The sequence below is a fragment of the Sciurus carolinensis genome, chromosome 12 (assembly GCF_902686445.1).
Source record: "Sciurus carolinensis chromosome 12, mSciCar1.2, whole genome shotgun sequence".
NCBI lineage: Eukaryota > Metazoa > Chordata > Mammalia > Rodentia > Sciuridae > Sciurus > Sciurus carolinensis.
Window position 1 is genome coordinate 104216263 of NC_062224.1, and position 19876 is coordinate 104236138.

Below are 19876 nucleotides of genomic sequence, written 5' to 3' on the forward strand. Positions count from 1 at the left end.
ACCTGAGGCTAGGTACTTTATAAAGAAAAGAGGTTTAGTTAGTTCACAGCCCTAGAGATTTAAGAGCATGGCACCAACATCTGCATGGCTCTGTTGAGGGTCCTCTTGGCTAGGTCACAGCATGGCAGAGAAGCAGAAAGGGAAATTACTGCATGCAAAAGAGGCATACGACTCGGCCTCATATTATAACAACCTACCCTTGAGCGAACTAACAAAAACTACATTGACCCTTTCTGAGGGCAGGACCCCTAATGACCGAATGATCTAATAATTTCCCACTAGGTCCCATCTCATAAACTCACCTTCACCACCTCACTGCCACCCTGCAGACCAAGCTTCTAATCTATGAACCCCTTAAGGGCACATTCAAACCATATAATTTCCTCTTCTAGTGACCATAGTAAGGTTGTTGAGATCATTAAGCTAAAAAAACACATTGAAACATGTCATGCAGAGATGAGCACTCACTATCAGCTGTCAATCAAGCAGACAGGTCTGAGTAACAGACAATCCCAGTCCTCGTGTCCATTCTTGCCCTCCCTGTCTCCTGATCAGGCATCACTACAAGGGCCAACTGCTCATTTAAGGAGCCCTTTCCAATAGTCATACATAGGAAATATCAAGGAAGTTGAATAATTCAGGCAACTGCTTTCTGAAATTCCTTTCCTTAGGGCCACAAACTTGGGACCAAACTGGCCTCTTCTCTTTCAAAAGGAAAGAGATTCTAGATCCAATTACAGAATCCTATATGGAATGTAAGTCATAAACTACAATAAGAAGCAACATAATTGACACCCCTGAGGACCATTGCAGGTGTATAGCCACAGCAATAATCCCTTCTCCAAAGACCCATGACAATCATTTATTTGCTTCTGACTCTTAATTTATTTGCTGTAACTGTACACAGTTCATAACTAAATTTCTAACTTCTCGACCTTGGGATGAGCTAAGGTTAGAAAAGACATTAGAAACACTGGTTTTTCCCTCTGAAACTGGCTCCTGATCCCCTGTTCTGTTGAGCCACAGAGTTTGAAGTTTGACAGATGTTAACCAGTAGCAATGTCCAGGCCAATGTGGACATTTTATAAATAGCCTTAGCTGGCTAATTACCTCTGGGCTTTGCTATCTTGAAGAAAAAAATAAAACATCAAAGTAAAATGACACAAACTAATTGTTTTTCATTCTTATATTTCAAAACCTGTTCAAAAAAGGTGGCAAAAGTGTTTGCTGGTTATCTACACTAGCACCTAAGGTCAAGTAACAACAGTTGCTGCATGATTGCAAAAGGAAACCAAATTTCCCCGGGTTTTCCACCTTTCCACTGAACTCCACTGCTATCCTCTGACTGCTCACAGGCAGGCCTCCTATACAGCAAGCACTCAATAAAGGGTGGAGAAATGGACAGATAGAAAGCCGAATGGATAGAAGAAACAAACTTACTCCCAATATTTTCTCCTGAGCAAATAGTGTTGAGGTCAAATTAAAATTACCTATGTACATTTATTATCTCTGCCTCAGACTGAAAGGTTTTTGAGGGAGGTATATTATTATTTATTTTTTAGCCATAGTAGTTAGTAAAATGTTTTATATATACATAGCAAATATTTCTTGAATCAATAAACACTACTTATAATTTTAAAAATCACTTATTGTAGATTTCCTATATGTCTGACAATTGACATACATTTTCTTTCTGAAGCCTCACATTGACAATGAAGAGGTCACTACTAGTGTTCCACACCGATGCTTTAAATTTCTTTGTTTGTAAGTAATGCAATTTCCATTCACATCCCATTGGCAAGGGTAGCTACATGGCTCAATCTAACTCCAGAAAGGCTGGGAGATTGAATCCCTACCTGGGGGGTCTTCTTCCCAGCGAGAGCCTTACACAAGAGTCCCATGCTACATAAGACCAAATTTTTTTTTAATTCCTCCCTAACCCGGATTAATGGTAAGATACATATGGGTAGAGACTGTGTAGCTTTGTCCCTTACTGGTATATTCTACATTCAGTGTAGTGCCTACCACTCAGTAGGTACTTGATAATGATGAAGATGGTTTTTGGAAGGATGAATGAATGGAGAAAGGGAGGGAAGGAAAAGAAGTACCATTAAGAGAAATCTGATAAAAGAGCACCGGTTACCTCTTTCCCAACCCCATACCATATCCTGACCAAGGGTCAAGGATGGTGAGATCTTCAGAGATTTAGAATTTCACCGTCTCTCCCAGTTCAGTTTCCTCTGAAAAGTCTCTCACTCTGCTATGAATCTTTGAATTTCCATTGGTAAGTTTCCAGGAACAAGATACATCCTTAAAGATCTAACATTGCTGTCCTCTCTCAAGCAGTGATCACATCAAGATATTATTTTAGGAGAGTAAGACAAGGTACGTATACATGTGCAAGATGGAGAAAAGATGGGCCAGCAACCAATAAAACAGAGCTACACAAGGAGCCCTTCTGATCAATGGTGAAAGACCATGAAATCCAGGCTGACTGTAGAAAACCTAACCCTGTGCAGAGATCTGGATATGATCCGTCCAACCGATAGCTTTCCCTCTAGGTGTTTCTAGAGACTGGACCACCCAACCTAGAACCTAGAACTAGGCTGTGTACTGACTGCAGTGTTCCCAGCCTCCTTGGATCCACACCTCTGTGTATTCTGCTCGTCAGTCTGTTCTGTCCATAGCACAAGCACTGTGTCTAACTTCTATTTCTCCTACCTTACCTCCACAAGACTGAATACCAGCTAGGCTAGCACCTGGCTTCAGCCCTGACAAGTGACCTTCCAACTCGAGACTAAAGTATCGGGCACACTTTGAAGTTCTGGGTCTCAGTCCTTCAACAGAAACAGGCTGATACTATGCACAGGAGTTCTTACCTCCAAGTGTGAGGCTTCCTTCTTAATGTCAAAAACTCAAGACCCACTCCAACCTCCAAAGGAGTTAGATTAACAGAGTCACATAGAATTTTATTCAATAAATATTATCCATCCTCATCCCCTTTTTAGTGTAGATGGGGTCATGAAGGCTTATAGAAGCTGGGTCACTTGCCTATGGCTAGAGAGATAGCAAACAGCACAGCAAAGGTCTGCTTGTCTACAAAGCCCAAATTGTTAACCACGATGCTCTGCTGACTCAATGAAGAAAGAAAAAGCCGCTATTTACTCACAATGCTTTTAAATGGATTTATATTTATAAGTCACGACAGCATCCACACACTTTAGAAACATTACACTGTGGTATGTGTCTGTGGAAAACATCATTTGGGAACAGTCATTGCTGGGTGTGGCCACAGATCTGATCATTCACTGCAATAATCTCGAGGGTCTCCAGAGCCCCACAGGTCAAAAAGCACTGAAAGGACCAGGGAATTCTTGAGATTGATGCCTGCTTTAACTTTCCATAAGTCTATGGTTCTAAATTGGATTCCTGGCAACTCTGGTGGTTCACTTCAATTTGGGTTCAAACCAGTCACAACTTGGGAGAGCCAAAGTCATGGAAGTCCCTCCTCCTTTATTTGTAGTAGTGCCTGGTTAATCTTTGATCTGATCAGATTCCCAGTAAAGAGAACCTAACTGAAACTTGGATTTGCTTAATGAAGAAGAGGGAATGGACAATCAAGTCATTCCAATAAACAAAGTTCTAAGGAGTCATTGGCTGCACTCACCAGAAGAGAGGATGTGGAATTTCAGAGTCAGTAGGAAGCTTTGGGTGAGAACTGAGTGCCTCCCACCTCTGTTACCACAGTCCAGGTATGAACGATGCACCTGGATGGCCTGTTTCTAGAACAATATAATACTTAGGGAATTGGGAAGCTCTATCTGGGAGGCTCCCTTTTCCAAATGGAGAGTAAGGAAAGGTTAAGTGCAGATCTCTTTAAGCTCCTCACAAGAAGGAGCCCCTAAGTCACAAAATATTATATTTCTGGTGGTTATTAACTAGAGTTCAATTAGGATCCAGATTCAGCATCATGATGTGTCATGGGCTTAAGGAGCAAGGAAAAGAGAAACATCCCATAAACAAGCGTGTGGGTTGGCTTGATCTTTTGACTATTGTTCTATTTGGAAAATAAAAATCATAATAATCATATAGCAATGTTCTTGGCAAAGCATTTTTAAAATAATTTCTCTGCTGAACATCAAAAATAAAAGCCCACACACTCATCAATTCTTACCCATTATTTGAATCGGTAGGAGATGCTCGGAGTGTGATCTCAGAGGGCAGAGACCGTGTCTCCACTCTGGGCAGGTTAACACATATTGAGAACATAATGAGCTAGATTATGAGGTCTACAGACTGGGTTTTGGAGCAGCTCCAATAAGTTAAATGAAATGATAGGTGAGGGCCAAAGTTGGGAGGAGGAGGCAGAAGAGAAGACTCTTGGAGGACATTCATGCCAAGTCCCTAATTCCTGAGCAGACCTGGAATCAGCGAACAGTGCACCTTCCCTGCAAATGTGTCCACTGTCCTCTTTGGAACCATTCAATGGCTGGCCACTGAAAATCCCTAGCAATGCCAATGAGGCCCTGGAGGATGTGGTCCCCACCTCTTTTTCCATCCTCCCTCAGGCTACTGTAACCATGGCCACACTTCTGTGGCATCTCCCATCACCAGCCCTGCACACACCTGCCCCATCCTCTGCCCCAGACTCCCCTCGTCCCACCCTGTTCCCTCGTCTTTCGTTATCCTAGCTCTCTGCAACTCAGTGTGGATCTCAGTCACCACCAGTTCCTTGACCTTCCTCCCTCAGATTATGTTAGGTTCCAAACTGAAAGTTCCCCCAGCACCCTATCCCTCTCCTCTGCAGTGCTTAAAACACCACTAAACCAATCAGTTTGTATCTGTCTTTTCTACTAGATAGCAAGCTCTAAGACGACAGAAACTATGTTTCTGTCCACTGCTGTATCCCCAGCAATCGTCACCATGTTTGAACACAGGATACGCTCAGTAATATTGGCTACCTCTATCCTTCCTTCCCGCTTCTGACTCCTAAGTCCTCCCTCACCCTACTATTCAAAATTTCATGCGGGGGCAACAGGCAGGGTTAGCACTAAGTAGGCCCAGTGCTAGAGATGCATGATTCTGGTTGCTTCCCTTTCACCCAGATGTCTATTAGAACTCAACGGAGACCCCAAAACCAGTTTTTTTCAGCTCCCCCAACTGGTGCTGAGCTGAGGAAGGCCCACCCCCACCACCAGGACCAGCTGGACCTGAGTGAGAGCCATGGTAGGGACAGAGGTGAAATGTGTGTGTTTCCCGTGGTGACCTGAATCATTATGAAAGGACTTCAGATGCAACCTGAAGTGTGAAACAGTCACACCTGCCACTCTGTCTCCCAGTCACTGTCCCAGAGTTAGAGGCCATGAAGAAAAGCCATGACCTTGAGCCCTTTGCTCTGTCTTCTGTCACCAAGGCCCAGTCTCTTGTCAGAAGAGTGGCAGCCGAGAAGGAAGGAGATGAAAGGCATGGGGGAGGAACTCAGAGCTCAGCCCTGCTCTGAGCCAGTCTCTCAGACTGGCCATCCCTGCTGAAGCAAGAGGACCTTGGCCGTGGCCTCCCTCTGTGATGTCCACACGTGGGAGAGAAGGGGCAGCCCCTCTCACCTGTGAGTGATTTGTGTGAAGTGGGGAAGAGACTGGGGGGCCAGAAAGAGACAAAGAAAGGGAGGCCCTGAGGAGGGACTCTAGAAGACATTGGGCCTCCCTGTCCTAAAGTTTAAAATGAAGGCTTCTGCCCTGTGTTTCCTATCTAACAGCTTTCTCATTCTTGTTTATAACCCACAGCTGACTTTACTCGAGTGATTACATTAGACACACTCCAAAAAGGAAGGGTGATGAATCCCATTGATTGGTTTGTAGTAAACCTTGATCTTGACACAAAATAATAAAAGCTGAATTTTTTTAATTAGGCATAGCTTCAGAATCTGCAATAGGCTTCAGTGAAATTTGTCTCTGCGGTTGCAAGTCTTAGAGAGAGGACCCAGCGAGGTCCGCAGAATCGTGTAATTTGAATATTTCAGTTTTTATACCTGTCTTTTTCTTACCACACTCCAGGTGCTTTACGTACATTTTAACATTTATCTTCACAGTATCACTGTTCCGGGGGAGGGACTGTTGTTCGCTGACTTGGTATTTGGCTTTTCTGTTCTGTGGGGGAGGCTGGCTGTGCAGGAGACACACCAGGGCTTTAGAATCGATGATAATAGAATTAGAATGCCATCCCACCCTTAGTAGCTGTTTGACCTTGATCGAGTGACTTCACCTCTGTTTTCCTTATCTGGAAAATGGGAATAATATCTACCTTGCCTTATGTTCTATATTTAAAATAATACAGTCATGTGTGGCAGGAAGATAGTCCTGTCTATGGACCACGTGTGTGACAGTGGGCCTAGTGAGGTCACAGCCATGCACCATGCCTGCCTGATGTGACACTGCCTAACGACATGTTTCTCAGGAGCTACCCCCTCCTGAAGCCATGCTTGGCTGTATAAGCGACTGCATACGCGAAGGCTTCCCCGTTTAAAATAAGATGTGTGAGCTGGTGGTAAAACGGGAGCTGTCCCCATCAGCACTGCTGCTATCCAGTTTGCTTTTCATGAGACCTGATGAGGCAGCGAGGGCAGGTGTTACCTTCAGTCCACCAACGAAACTGCGTAACGGAAACTGAAGCAGAGCAGGTGTAGCATCACCTGGGGCACAGAAGGAATGGAGGGCCAGCACCAGAACCCAGGGCTCTGAATCAGTCAGCTCACTAAATTAAGCTCTGCGTCCATGTAAGGTGTGCATATGGGTGCCAGCCAAATAATCGAGAATCTCATTTCTTAACACCCCACTCTTGATGGCTGAAATCATAACCCAAAGGCAGCGGATTCCCATCACCAAGGGGAGTAGACCATAACTGCAAACGGGGCCTGCATTTGGATTTACAGAAACAGATTCCAGAATGGCTTGCACATCCCCTCTCTAAGACCCTGGGAGAACTCCATCTCAGTTTTCTCTTCTCTGAAAAAAAAAAAAAAATTAGTGAAGGAAGGGAAGTTGGGCAAATTGATCATTCTCTCAAATCTAAAATTCAGCGATTGAGCTTTACAGCTTCAGACTTGAACTGTCTTCCTGTTCTCTTTTGGAAGCACACCCTGTTTATCCTATCATCTGCACTGTCCCACCTCACCCTTCCCCTCTGAAAACCACTCTGCGCTGAACGTACCTGCTACTTCTTGACTTCAGTTACACACGAATTAAATAAGGCCATTGTGTTTCACAGTTCACACCGGATCATCTCTACTTGATTGTGGACCAGATTTATACCATAGACACAAGTGCACACACCTCTACCTAAGCCAGGAGATGCTTTTGCATCCAGAGAATGAAAACTTAAAGTGCTCTTTTTTAATTCTCAATTCTTTCTTGGAAATCTGTAGCATGAGCACTGCTACTATATCCGTCGTCTATTTTGCAAACATGCCTCAGAATTTTCGCCTCTCCTTCCTCCCTCTCCATATACACCTGTGCATGTGCATAAGAGTGTATGCATTTCACTGCCTTAAGATAGGAGCTCCAGGCCCAGGAGGGTGGTCTGACTCAGAAACCACCTTTCCATAATTCTCTCCTTAAATCACCCTAGTGAATGTACAGCAAGGGAAAAAGTGTCCCAAACTAAACCACCTGGGGATTTTGAAGCTTCCTCCTTGCTGACATCAAAACCAATTCAGGTCCTTCTCTGTTCTCTCCAGATTGAGCTGCTACCAACAGGGGTGGCAAGAAGTCTTTCAGGAATGAAAAACCATCCAACACCAATGTCTTACACCTAGAACCTTACTATGTTCTAGGTACACAAGAAATACCTGTTCAGGTGACCCATGAGGCATCTCAATATGGAAAAAAGACAAAGTTCATATATGAGAAAAAACTGCCCACCACCCAAGGAGTCATCCCAGCTCAAATGACCAGTCAGCTACTAACTCACTCACATTTGGAGCCACTGGGTTTGTCCTCAGCAGAGAGCTAAGCAGACACCTTTGAGTTTCACATTTTGCCTCTTGCCTACCTCGTCCCCTGAATCTAACTTCTGCATTCTAAGAACAAAGAATAAGAGCAACAAACAAAACCCTGCGTCCTGACCTCATCTTTTCCACCTTGACTCCTCTGGGGGGAAGCACCCTGGAACACAGCACTGTTCTGACAGAAGATGTCATGTGTAGCAATGCAATCCCCCCGCCTGGAGCCAGAAACGAACAAAAAGCCAGGGAGGAGGTGGAGGTCTGTCAGGGCAGCAGCCACCAACTCTGCTGGGAGAAAAATCTGAGCAGCGAAGCCTAAGGACTCCAGAACTCTCGCCTCAGCCTCAAGGCTGCATTCCTGGTGGTCTTCTGCCTGGGTTCCAGTCCCTCCGGTCTCCTCACTCAGCTTCAGTCTCCCATTTCCAAAATGACAAGCCCCCACGTGTCCCCCCAACTACTCCTTCCTTGCCCCCACTTACCGGCTCTGCCCACCTAGAGCAGAAAGGGAGAGCAAATGGTAGATCTGCAAACTCCCGCCAGTTCCCCGGATGGAGAGGCTATATAAACCCCCAGAGCTCTTGCACTGTCATCACTGGTTGGTGAATTGGGCCGGGGGGCCCCCGGGACTGCGTTCCCAACACCTCCCCCACATTCTCAGCACTAGAGAGACAATGCTCCCAGAGGAAAATTGTGCTTTCCTCGATCTTTAGCTGCTAGGGAAACTCATATGTTAGGGCAGCCTTCTTACAGAAAACCCGCTAAAAATACCTATCGATATATATTTAGCTCCAGATATCGTCCTCCTACCAACAGGCTTTGGGCTAAACCACTCTGCATATGCCACTGGCAAGAAGCTGGGGACGCAGGGTGGCAGCTCCCAGCCCTTCTGCAGCACCCCCTTGGCTCTTCTTCCCTTCTCCCCAGTTCCCTTTGTCTCCCTCTCTCTGCTAGCTTATGCACATTCTTCCAAACTGCAGCCGAAGATGGAGAGATGGCTCCCTTCTCTTTTCTATGCCTTTCCTCAAGTGATTCCAGGGTAAAAAAAGGAAATGAAAAAGACATGCAGCATTCAGAATCAGAACTAGAATTCCACCCCCTGCACAAAGCTTTCAGGGTTTCCCTGCACCCCTGGTTCCGGTATGCACTCCCCCGCATGGCCCAACCCCTGAGCTCTCTACGGTTCCCTTCCCCAAGTTCCTGGAGTGGGCCTCCTGTCCGTCTGTGTCTCTCCATACCGCCCATCCTCCAGACATTTGTATACAGGTCCTTTCTCCAAGCAAAGCCCTTCTCCTTCCTTGTTCAGCTAAGTCCCACATGGAATGAGTCACATTCCACTTAAATGTTACTTCCTTCAAGAAGTTCTCTCCAGCACCTCAGAGCAAGGTCAGATGCCCTTCTTCTTGGGGTTCATGACATGTGGCCTAACTGTCCCTGGTGGGGACACTTACACTTACCCACCCACACCTAGTAGTGTGCCTTGCACATTGTAGGTACTCAACAATATCTCCCAAGTGACTGCCTGGGCCTGGGGTGATGACCTTGACCATGGGCAGACATGCATGCTCGCTTCCAGAGCTTGCACAATGCCCCCCATAGTTGGGAGAGTAATCAAAAGAGGTCATCTCAGTCCAAAAAGCTGGCAAAACTGAGACAGAGCATCTCTGAGCTCATTTGCTTGTATTTGGTGGGAAAGTAGATGGTAAGAGTCCACCACCTAAGCGGAGCCCTGAACTCAAGAGTAGCTCTGTGATGTCACCAGCGCTTTGACACACATGGGAAATAAGATTCCCTGAACGCAAAGGCCAGCACACCTTCCACTTTGCACCTGAACCTGAAGACACACAAGGGAAACAAGAATGCTACACTTCCCCAGCAGTACAGGAACAGCTGGCGCCATCTCAGAGCTCAGGGGCCAGTGTGACTCAGGGAGGTCGCCCAGCACTGAAGGCAGACAGACCTGGGCTCAAACCATGCCTTTATCATATACAAATGACCCCCTAATCCTTATTAGGATCCATTCCAATATTCTCAGTAGATGCCTAAAACTGCAGATAGTACTGAATTCCAAGTATGTTGGATTTTTCTACATATAAATACCTGTCATAAAGTTTAATTTATAAATTTATATAATCAAAGATTAACAGTAATAACAAAATAATAAAATGGAATGATTAATAAAACGTACTGTAATAAAACTGCCAGCATCCCTACTCTTGCAATTTGGGGCCACTGTGAAATAAAATAAGAGTAAACTGAACCCAAGCACTACGATTCCTACCATGAAGGTGGATCTGATAACAGAGCAGCTGCTAAGTATCTTACTGGCAGGTAGTGTATATAGCACAGACATTCTGGAAAAAGGAATCATGAATGCCCCAGGCAGGATGGAGCGAAATGGAACAGGATCTCACCGTGCTACTCAGAATGGCTTTTTAAAACTTACATATTGTTTGCTTCTAGAATTTTCAACTAAATGTTTTCAGACCGTGGTTGCTCACAGGTAACAAACTAAAAAGCAAATCCGTGGATAAAGGGAGACTATTATACCAACCATGTAGACTTGAGCAAGCTGCTTAAATTGTGCCTTAGCTTACTCATCTGTAAGATGGACCTGGGTAATAATTGAACCTAACAATTTTTACCTTGTGGGGCCACATTTTAGGATTAGAAATAATATTTATAAAATGCAGTCTTTGCCACATGGTTCAATACATGCCAACTTGTATTATGTGACAACTGCCAGGTGATGTCCCACTGACTGCAGCTTTCTCCTCCCTTCCCCCCCACCCCCTCCCACAGCTGCCTCTGGAAGGTTGGCTCTTCACAATTCAGTCCTTTTTTATTTTTTCCTCAAAAACACAACTGTTATATTTAATTAAAGAGCGTCATATCTGGGATGCAGAAACAATAGCAATTACATTTGACATATATATAATCCTAAGTAATGTGGAAAGAAAGAGCTCAAATTTTATGTTTTCAAGTTGTTCAGAATTCAGTCTTGACCTCACCCCCTCACCCAGGAAGCACTCGCCATGTGGTAAGCTGAGAACATGGTAAGCAGGCCCAGTTGACCGAAAGCCCAACACCTCTTAAATGGCCTAAGGAGTGAGCTCCAGCTTCCATTTCCCTAGAAATCAGAATGTGAGCAGGTTGGGCATGTGGAGCTGTGGACAGGGAACCCAGGGAGACCAAAGGGAAGGTGTGGGCACAGACAGCCCTTCTCTCCCCAGACCTGGGCAGCTCTCAGCACTCTCCTCTGTATCTTACAGACAACAGGAGAATCTGGGGAAGAGCAAGTACTCAATCCACTTAGCATTTATTAAATACCAACTGTATGCCAGACACTGGGCACACAGAGTTGAACAGAGGTCTTGAGACACAGGCCTGCCCCCATTTCCCTGTTCTTGCCCATGGACTAAGGGTGCCCTTAAGTTTTCATGCTCCTCCTCATTATCCATCCACTTCAGGTTTATAACTTCTTATAAGACTAATGTATAATGGTGACTTCAAGTCTAGATGGCCTGACACGTGTTTAGAAATAGCATCTCTTTGTTACCAAGGCAAAGAGATTTCCAAGTTCTGTAAGACCAAAGTTTTTCAAATGGCAAATGCCATATTTTTCAGCAGAAATGAAAGCACATTAACTTTGGTGATACTCAATCCCAGTTTTTCTGCCCACATTCAACAATAATAGTTTGGCTGAGTAAATGAAAGGGTGAAAGAATGAGTGAATAAAAAAGCCAATTAGTAACAAAATCAGCTGGACCTTCTGACCTAGATTTTATGCATCAAACCACATTATGCCAAGAGTTAAGTAAGATGCCTTCTCAGTCATAGAGAGAAGTCCTAAGAGGAACACATGGGCTCTTGCCCGCTTCAAACCAGGCAGCTCCAGCTGTGGTCTGGGAACGCTGGCCTGATTATGCCTCTCCCTGGCCCCCAACACACACTGCTTCAAGGGGACCAAAGGAATGTGAACTCAAAGAGCCTTGGGACCACAATGCCTGGAGGTTGTGAGGTGACTGATGATGTGGCAATGAAGAATACTGAAGGGGGAACTTGGATCCAGGACAGCTGGCTCAAGTTCTGGGTCTAGTGACTAATACCAAGTCACATGCCCTCCCTGAACTTCAGTTTCTTCATTTATAAAAAGCTTTAAATGATCCCTGTTGTGGTTTGAATGTCCCTTTCAAAACTCACTTAATTGCCATTGTAACTGTAGCAAGAGGTGGCACTTTTAAGAGGTGACCAGGTCATGAAGGCACTGCCATAATAAATAGACTAAGGATGTCATTTGCATAGTGGGTTAGTTATGGCAGAATGGGCTCCTGATGCAGTATGAGTTCAGCTGATTTTGTTCTCTTTCTGATATGAGCGTCCTCATTATGTGATGCCCTCCGCCATGTTATGACAGCAAGAAGGCCCTCACCAGATGCCAGTGCCAATTTTCTGGACTTCTCAGCCTCTAGAATTGTAAGAAACCTCTGCTCTTTATAAGTTACCCAGTTCAGGTATTCTGCTATAGCAGCAGAAAATAGAGGCAGAATATTCCTTTATGTGATTATGAAGATTAGATGAAGTAATAAACATAAATGTACTTTCTGAACCACAAACACCCTCAACATATAGGCCTAAGAATAATAAAGGTTAGACAGTCAATATGGCAGTCAAAAGGTGGTGACCCAGGCCTCCCAAATATCTGTCCCTTAGCAAAGGTCCAGGATGAAAGGTCTTTTGCTGAGCCAGCTGTCTGACACCGCAGTACCCGCCTCCCTTCCCACCTTCCTCCTCCGCTCCATCAACACTGGGAGTTGAGACGTTGTGCAGCCTCAGCCCTGAGGCACTGTGTCACGCTCCAGCACCTGTCACTCCTCCTGTGCACAGAGTAAAATGTGAGGTGACACCTGGAGATGAGGTGGGAAGTAAGAGCTGTCAGCTGGGACTACACTGCAGGTGCAGGTTCAGGAAGGCAAAAGGGTATTGGAGAGGAGGCTGCCTGGGGCAGGGGTAAAAATCATCAGCCCTGGATCAGAGGCCATGATTCAAACTCCTGGCTCCGCTGCCAACAAGCAGGTGATCTGGGGCAAATGGCTTAACCTCTCAGAATACCAGATGACTCATCCCTGAAGTCTGCTCTGTCTGCCTCTCTAGGTTGGCATTACAACATGTTTCATTAAAACTAAGACCCTCATAATGGTAAAATATCCCATAATTTAATGTACCACTAAGAAAGAAAGGAAGCGACACACCACCAATTAAACTCTGCCATGCCCCAACTGTAAGATGCAGGCTGACTTCAGAGATGATGTGCATCCTAGGGTGACCAGACGTGGTAGAGGAACACTCCCCATGAATGTAATACCAAACATGATCATCTGTTCTGGAGGCTAGAACCACAGTCTCAGCCCTCAGCAGGGCTGCAAGAGTGCCAACCCTTTGCCTGGAGTCTCTTCACATGTGAATTAAGGGGAAAGAGACCTGGAGATGCTGGGCAGGAGGCTAAACAGTAGGTCTGGATGGAGACCAGAAACAAAACCCTGTTGGTTCAGGTGGAAAGGAGGAGCCAGCAAAGCCACCACACAGCCAGCAAAGTCTGAAGAGCCACTAGGAGAGGGAGATGAGAAGGTTGGGCAGACAGCCAGGCAGGACAACTGACTTGGCCACGCTTGGCACCTGTACCCACTCTTGGACACCACCTGGACACACAGGCAAGGAATGCAGAACCTGCTCAACCAAAGAGCCCTGTGGTCCCCAAGAATCTAGTCCTTCAACAGCATGACAACCCCTACTACAGTCCCCTTTGGCCTTCTCTTGTCCAGTCAAATGGTCTGGTTCCTCTACCTCCCCTCACCCATCATTTTTCCCAGACTCCACACCAGAACAGCAGTTCCCCTGTGAAGTACAGTTGACCTGTGGCAGTCACAGGAGGGGGTTTCAAGACCTTTAGGGAACCAAAACCTGCACACACTCACATATTTTATATAAAATAGCATAATATTTACATAAAACTTAGGCATACCCTACCTTCTGTACGCTATAAATCATCTTTAAATTACTTACAGCACCTAATACCATTAAATGCTATCTAATGAGTGGTTATAATGTATTGTCTAGAGAATAATGACAAGGAAAAAAGTACATGCATGCTCAGGACAGACTCAATTTTTTTCTGAGTATTTTGGGTCCCTGCTGGCTTGAAACCACTACATAGAATCCACTGAAACAGAGGTTGACTGCATTTTACCCTGTCAAAACGTCTGGTAAAATGTGACATACAAAAGACATATACTGGAGCATCTTTAATCATTATTTATCACAGCAAAAAAACAGAAGGCAATCTAAGTGTCAAATAATCACAAAAACAAGAAGCTGTGTACATCTATTTAACGAACTGCTGATCAGTCATTACAGATTTTTACCAGAATACGGAATAAGATGTGAGATGCTTGTACTCTATTGAGAAAGTCAGCAAAATTACAAGCATCTAAAAGAAAGTGTGTTTGGCATTAAAGGGCTGGGTGCAAACGCCACAAAAAACTTGGGAATTTTTCTTAATCCTTCTTCTGATTTTTCTGTATTTTCTTTAGTGGACATATAATAGTTTAGGATAAAAATAAGTGGACTGGACAAGAAATTTCAAATGGTCACTGAATATGTAGAACTCAGCACGAGCCCTCTTCACTCACATACACTATAGCCCTTTTCTTCTAGACAGACTCATAGTGTTTTTAAATGGCTCAGACTCTCAGGTAGCCCTTGCTAATGCACTGTGTGTCATGTAAAACATTGTCCAGGTGTGCTGCATTTTCTGTGACAATGTACTTCTGCAACACTATGTACAAAATGTATCTTCATTTACTAAATCATACTAAAATGCAGAGGATTTTTTTTCTTTTTAGAAAAACAACCTCTATAAAATCCTTTTGTGCAGCAACAGATGAGTGGCCTGTGGCCACTCTTTACGCATTCCCTTTATTAACATCGGGTTGCTTGTAATCTATATTTCGATCCATTATATCTTCAACTATTTCTCTTTCATTTAGTCACAATTGGTCTAAAGGTTAAAAATATCAGTCTTGTGTCTCATCCACAAGACAATGAATAGATGTGGTGGTTTCCAAGCCCTTACTCTTCCCAGACTTCACCTCCCCTTACCCCGATTATTACGTGGGGAGAGTTCCTCTCTTCTCCCCTCTCCTCCTAGTCAGTCATAATGGGGACTACATATTTCCTCCAACTCAGTTTTCTATGCCATCTCTTTTTTCCTCTCCATATTGTACAGCTGGCTGCTAGGCAGCTGGATAAGAGAATTTCCATGCCACACCCTTGGCTGCCACACCCTCACAGGACTGCCCCTGTCCCACAGGCCCGAGAACCATCTGACACAAAGACCCACAAGCCATAGAAGCCCCAGGCAGCATGCCCAGATCCACCGCTGCCAAGGTCCAATGCATTCGCCGCCAATGGCACTGGGTCAGCCCAACGTCCTCATACTCAATTCATACCCTAGGAGAGATTTATCAAATATTTAACTAAACATACTGCCATCACATATGCTCCTGTGACACTGGGTTAGTCCCAATATAGCATTACTATATTAATTTCCAAGGAATGCCTTGTCAGACATTTAAATGTAATTCAATTTTATGCTATTGATCAATCTGCAAATCATTAAAAAGTTCTATTGTCAGTACATGAGTCTTAATTATCAGTTCAGAAAATATGGCTGGGGTCTTCTCCAAGTCCCAACAAAACTGCCCTTGCCTACATCTCTGGGCTCTTCCTTGGGGTGGCCTCTCAGGCTAGGGCAAGCTGTGTGCTCCAGTGAACGGCGCCCTCCCCAGAGAAGTGGGTATTCAGCAAGCCAGCCGAGCAAGAATGGGAAGCCAGGGCTGCCTGGGAGTCCCACGGCCTCTGCCTAAGGCCACAGGCGTTTCCACAATGCCACAGGCACTGCCCCTACTCCTCACCAGGAGGGTCACCTAACAAGCAGCCCCCGGGGGAATCTTAAACTTTTTCTTCTCCAAGTTCCACTCTCTGCTCTTTCCACCCTGGGCTCCCTGCACAGGCACGTCATGACGCCACAAGCTCCCCACACTCACGAGGAAGTCGAGCGAGGGAGAGGACTCACCCACTGAGGACCACGATGAAGTCCATGACGTTCCAGCCGTTGCGGAGGTACGAGCCCTTGTGGAAGATGAACCCCAGGGCCACAATTTTGATCCCAGCTTCAAAGCAGAAGATCCCAATGAAATACGGTTCTGTCTTCTCCTGTGGGGACAAGGAGCAAAGGCAGCAGTAAGCAAGGACTGCACTTGATCAGACACCCACAAAGTCTCACCCAGGCCACCTCCCACCTGTCCATGCTGGGCCAGCCCCATGCAGGTAGAAAGCAAGGGTGCTGAAGGACACAAAGAAACTGGGGCTACAGATGTTCTGTGACTCATGGAGCAAGGGGCCAGATGCTGAAATGGACAGACGTGGGGTCACGCCCAGGGTCCCTGACGGTGGCCCTGGCTTTGCCCTGAATGAGCTGGCTTCTTTGCCACTGATCTGCATACCAGGTGAGGACTTCAGGGCTCTGGTGCCCAGGCAATCAGTCTGCAGTCACTCACCGGCACATCTGGATTTGAAGTAGTCTGTTGCTCTCTTCAGGAGCAATACCTTAGACACGTCAGTCAGTTCTTAAGGGAGAAAATGGACTTCAGCACCAACACACACGTCCTGAGCTTCCTTCTCTCCTCTTCCCTCCCTTTCTCCTCCTACTTCAAAAGTCCCTTAGGAAAGAGGAATGAGGCACATAGCCCTCGTGCCTGCCCTTCTTTCTCGCCTGGCTGCCACGCAGCATACACAAGAGTGTCTGCAGTGCCCTCTCTTCCCTGTAAGTCCCTGAGGGGTTTGTTGCTAACTTGTCCCTTGGCAAAGAACAAACTCCTCACAGAACTGCAGGGGGTGGGGGTGAGGGGACGGGGGTGGCAGGGGAGCCGGGAGGGCAATGGAGCTAAGGAGAAGGGAACCAAGGAAGAGCAAGAGAGGGAGAGAAAGGCTAGAAAGAGAGAAGCACATACCAGTCTTCGGGACATGGGGGTCTTGTCATCCTCCGGAAGATGCTGCTCCAGGGCCAAGACGATGCAGTTGGCGATGATGGTGGCCAGGATCATGTACTCGAATGGCGTGGGAAGGGAGGAGTTAAGGAACAAATTCACCTGAGAGAGGGAATACCACCTCCAAGATGGTGGTGCACAGAAACCCACAAGCTTTATCAACCCCAAGGGGCCTCAGAGTTTGCCTGTTTCATGTTGGCAAGCAGGACAGTGCGTGGTTCCTACCATGTGAAACCTGGCCATTGGCACTGGTCTAGAACACAAAGTGTCTTCTCAAAGAGAAGGACATAGCCAGGGCATAAGAGAGTCGGGCACAGGGCAGACACAGTCACTGAGTGAATTCCAAGACAAACCCAGGAACCACCCTGGGCTGCGAGGGGCGGGGAAGAAGGGGAAGCATGATTAATGCCACAGCAAACCCCTGGATTGTGTAATCATGCTTCAGCAGACACCCAGTTGTGACTGTCTGTTGCCCTCTGGTAATCACACCTGGAGCTTTCTCTACAACCTCCGCAGGACTGAGTGAAAGAAAAGCCCCCTGGAAAAGAAACTGCTCTCCTCGTATCAGCTCCCTTCTACTTTAATATCAGAAAAATACTTCATGGGGCCAGGAGAAGATTGCTTCGTACACACCCCACCCCCGCTCACTTCCTCCTAAGCTTTCACCTCCATAGGGAACCGAAAGACATAGCCCGAGTCTGAACTGAAGATGGCCAAGTTCAGTTCTCTAGGATCCAATCTTTAAATAAATGCAGATTTTTTTTCTGTTATATTTTTCTGAAGATAGGTGAGGGGCTCTCTCTGCCCTTTTGAAAAACAGGACTATGACTCAAGTCTGGCATCCTGACTCTTGCAGGAAGATTCTGCTGCAAGCTCGGGGGAGGTGAGGTGATTGTTAGAAAGGAGAGAAAGAGGGAATCACTGGCTTCCAGAGCCCAGTCATTCTGCAGGTTGGGATTTCATTCTGCAGCTACTGTTATGACAAACTCACGCAAGACATGGTGACTGGTCTTGCAGAGCAACCTGTGCTCCGGAAGATTCCAGAATCTCAGCAGAAGAGAAGAGTAGCAGACCTGGCAAAAGGAGAGAATGGCAGGGACCATTCTTGTCTCCTCACAGACCCAGGCTGGCTTGTAGGATGTACACAGGGCCGGGAGCCCCCAATTCCAATAAAAGAGCAAATCATAAATATATCCCCAGGAGCCCCCCATCCCTTCCCTGCTGTGATATTTGTGTCAATGACAATGTTAAATGAGCACTCAGGACATCTGGGGGAAGGGCTGGACACAAGGCACTCTGTGGGCAGAGGGCAAGTATGCACGTAGATGCAAGGGGCCAAAGCAGTCGCTCTGGACCGGGTGCTGGCCTGGAGGCTGCGGGGGGAGGTAACGGGCTACTTGGGAACTCAAGTCCTTTTACTTCCCATTTGGCAGTGCCATTCCCTCCCCCGTCACTGTGCACCCTGAGTCACAGGCATTCTCCAGCAGCTGGCTGTCCTTCCTTCCCACACATCTCCAGTACCACCGCACTTCGACCTCAGGAACAGCTCTGTGGACCTCTGTTTCCCTGTGGCCCAGCCACCGGATCTGAAAACCAGAGGGACCTCGGAGGGCCTCCAAGGCAGACATGGCTCCACACCCCACTGTGTTTACTTAAGCCTTCCCAGTTTGAGGGGCGCCTCACTGTGTGGAAGTCCCTCAGCTGCCCTGGCCACTCCTCCATGCAACTCTCCAGATACCAAGATCTGCCCTGAGAGTGAAGCATGCTGCAGGAACACACCCAGCTTGCACGTCTGCCCTCCTAGGACAAGACCCCCTACCTACACCCTGTCAAGGCCACCAGAGTCCACTGATCACAGAGGAGCGCTCTTCACCACCATGGTTGGTGGCTCTAACTCAGAGCTCTCAAATGTAGAGTGACAAGGGACCACGACAGATCCTGGTATCCCACAAGATCCCTGAACATGCCAGGTTGTCCTGGGCCTGGTGCAAAAACCCAGAATCCCCAGACTCATCTGGCAAAATGAAGAGAGAACATGGTGGGAACCATGACTGAGGAACCTATGCCCGTCCCTGAAAACGGCCTGGGTGGTCGGCCCAGAAAGGGACCTGCCAACAGGCCTGCAAGGCCCCGATGAATGACAACGGAAGTGGAGCACGTTTAGGGCACTGTTCCTACCATGTAGGCTATAAAACACCAGTGCTATGGGAGGTCACCAAACGACAGCAATGAGGGAAAGCTTGGGTCAGTAGAGGTAAGCGGGTTTCTTCCCACCAGGACTTCTTGAAGCTTTTGATGCCACTGTATACAGTATACACCTGTACACACACACACACACAGAGAAAGAGGGAGGGAAGGAACTGGGAACAGAACACAGAATATCCCAACTTGTTTTACCACAGATCCCATTTTTCAGAGCACCCCTCGGGAGCGGTGTTCACAGAAAAATACTTGGAGAGCCCTGATACATTGGGCAAGTCTCACTGCCAGTCCCCAAGAGGAGGAGGAGGCGGCGGGCTGGTGGCTCTGACGGGAAACTAATGCCTCTTCATATCACCCTCGTTGATAAAGGTATGGGCCTCACCAGCCATTCCATGGCTTCAAGCACTCCACACAAGCTCAGAAACCCACTCAGTACCTCTGAGTGGCCAGGGCCTGCCCTGGGAGGCAGACCTGGAATTGAGCTACAGATGCCACCAGCTCTCATGGCGCTGCTTGGGTCTACGACGCTTTGTGGAGCCTTCTTCCCCTAAAAGCCTGAACATGCTAACCA

The 19876-nt window shown here is 46.6% G+C and overlaps 1 protein-coding gene across 1 annotated transcript in view; it reads right to left on the minus strand.

The window, feature by feature from the left end:
* The window catches only part of Cacna1e (calcium voltage-gated channel subunit alpha1 E), a 453197-nt gene that overhangs the window by 257499 nt on the left and 175822 nt on the right, over positions 1-19876 (minus strand). The window contains 2 exon segments of the mRNA XM_047520455.1: positions 16131-16270; positions 17068-17173. Of these exon segments, the coding sequence (XP_047376411.1) occupies positions 16131-16270; positions 17068-17173 (246 nt within the window).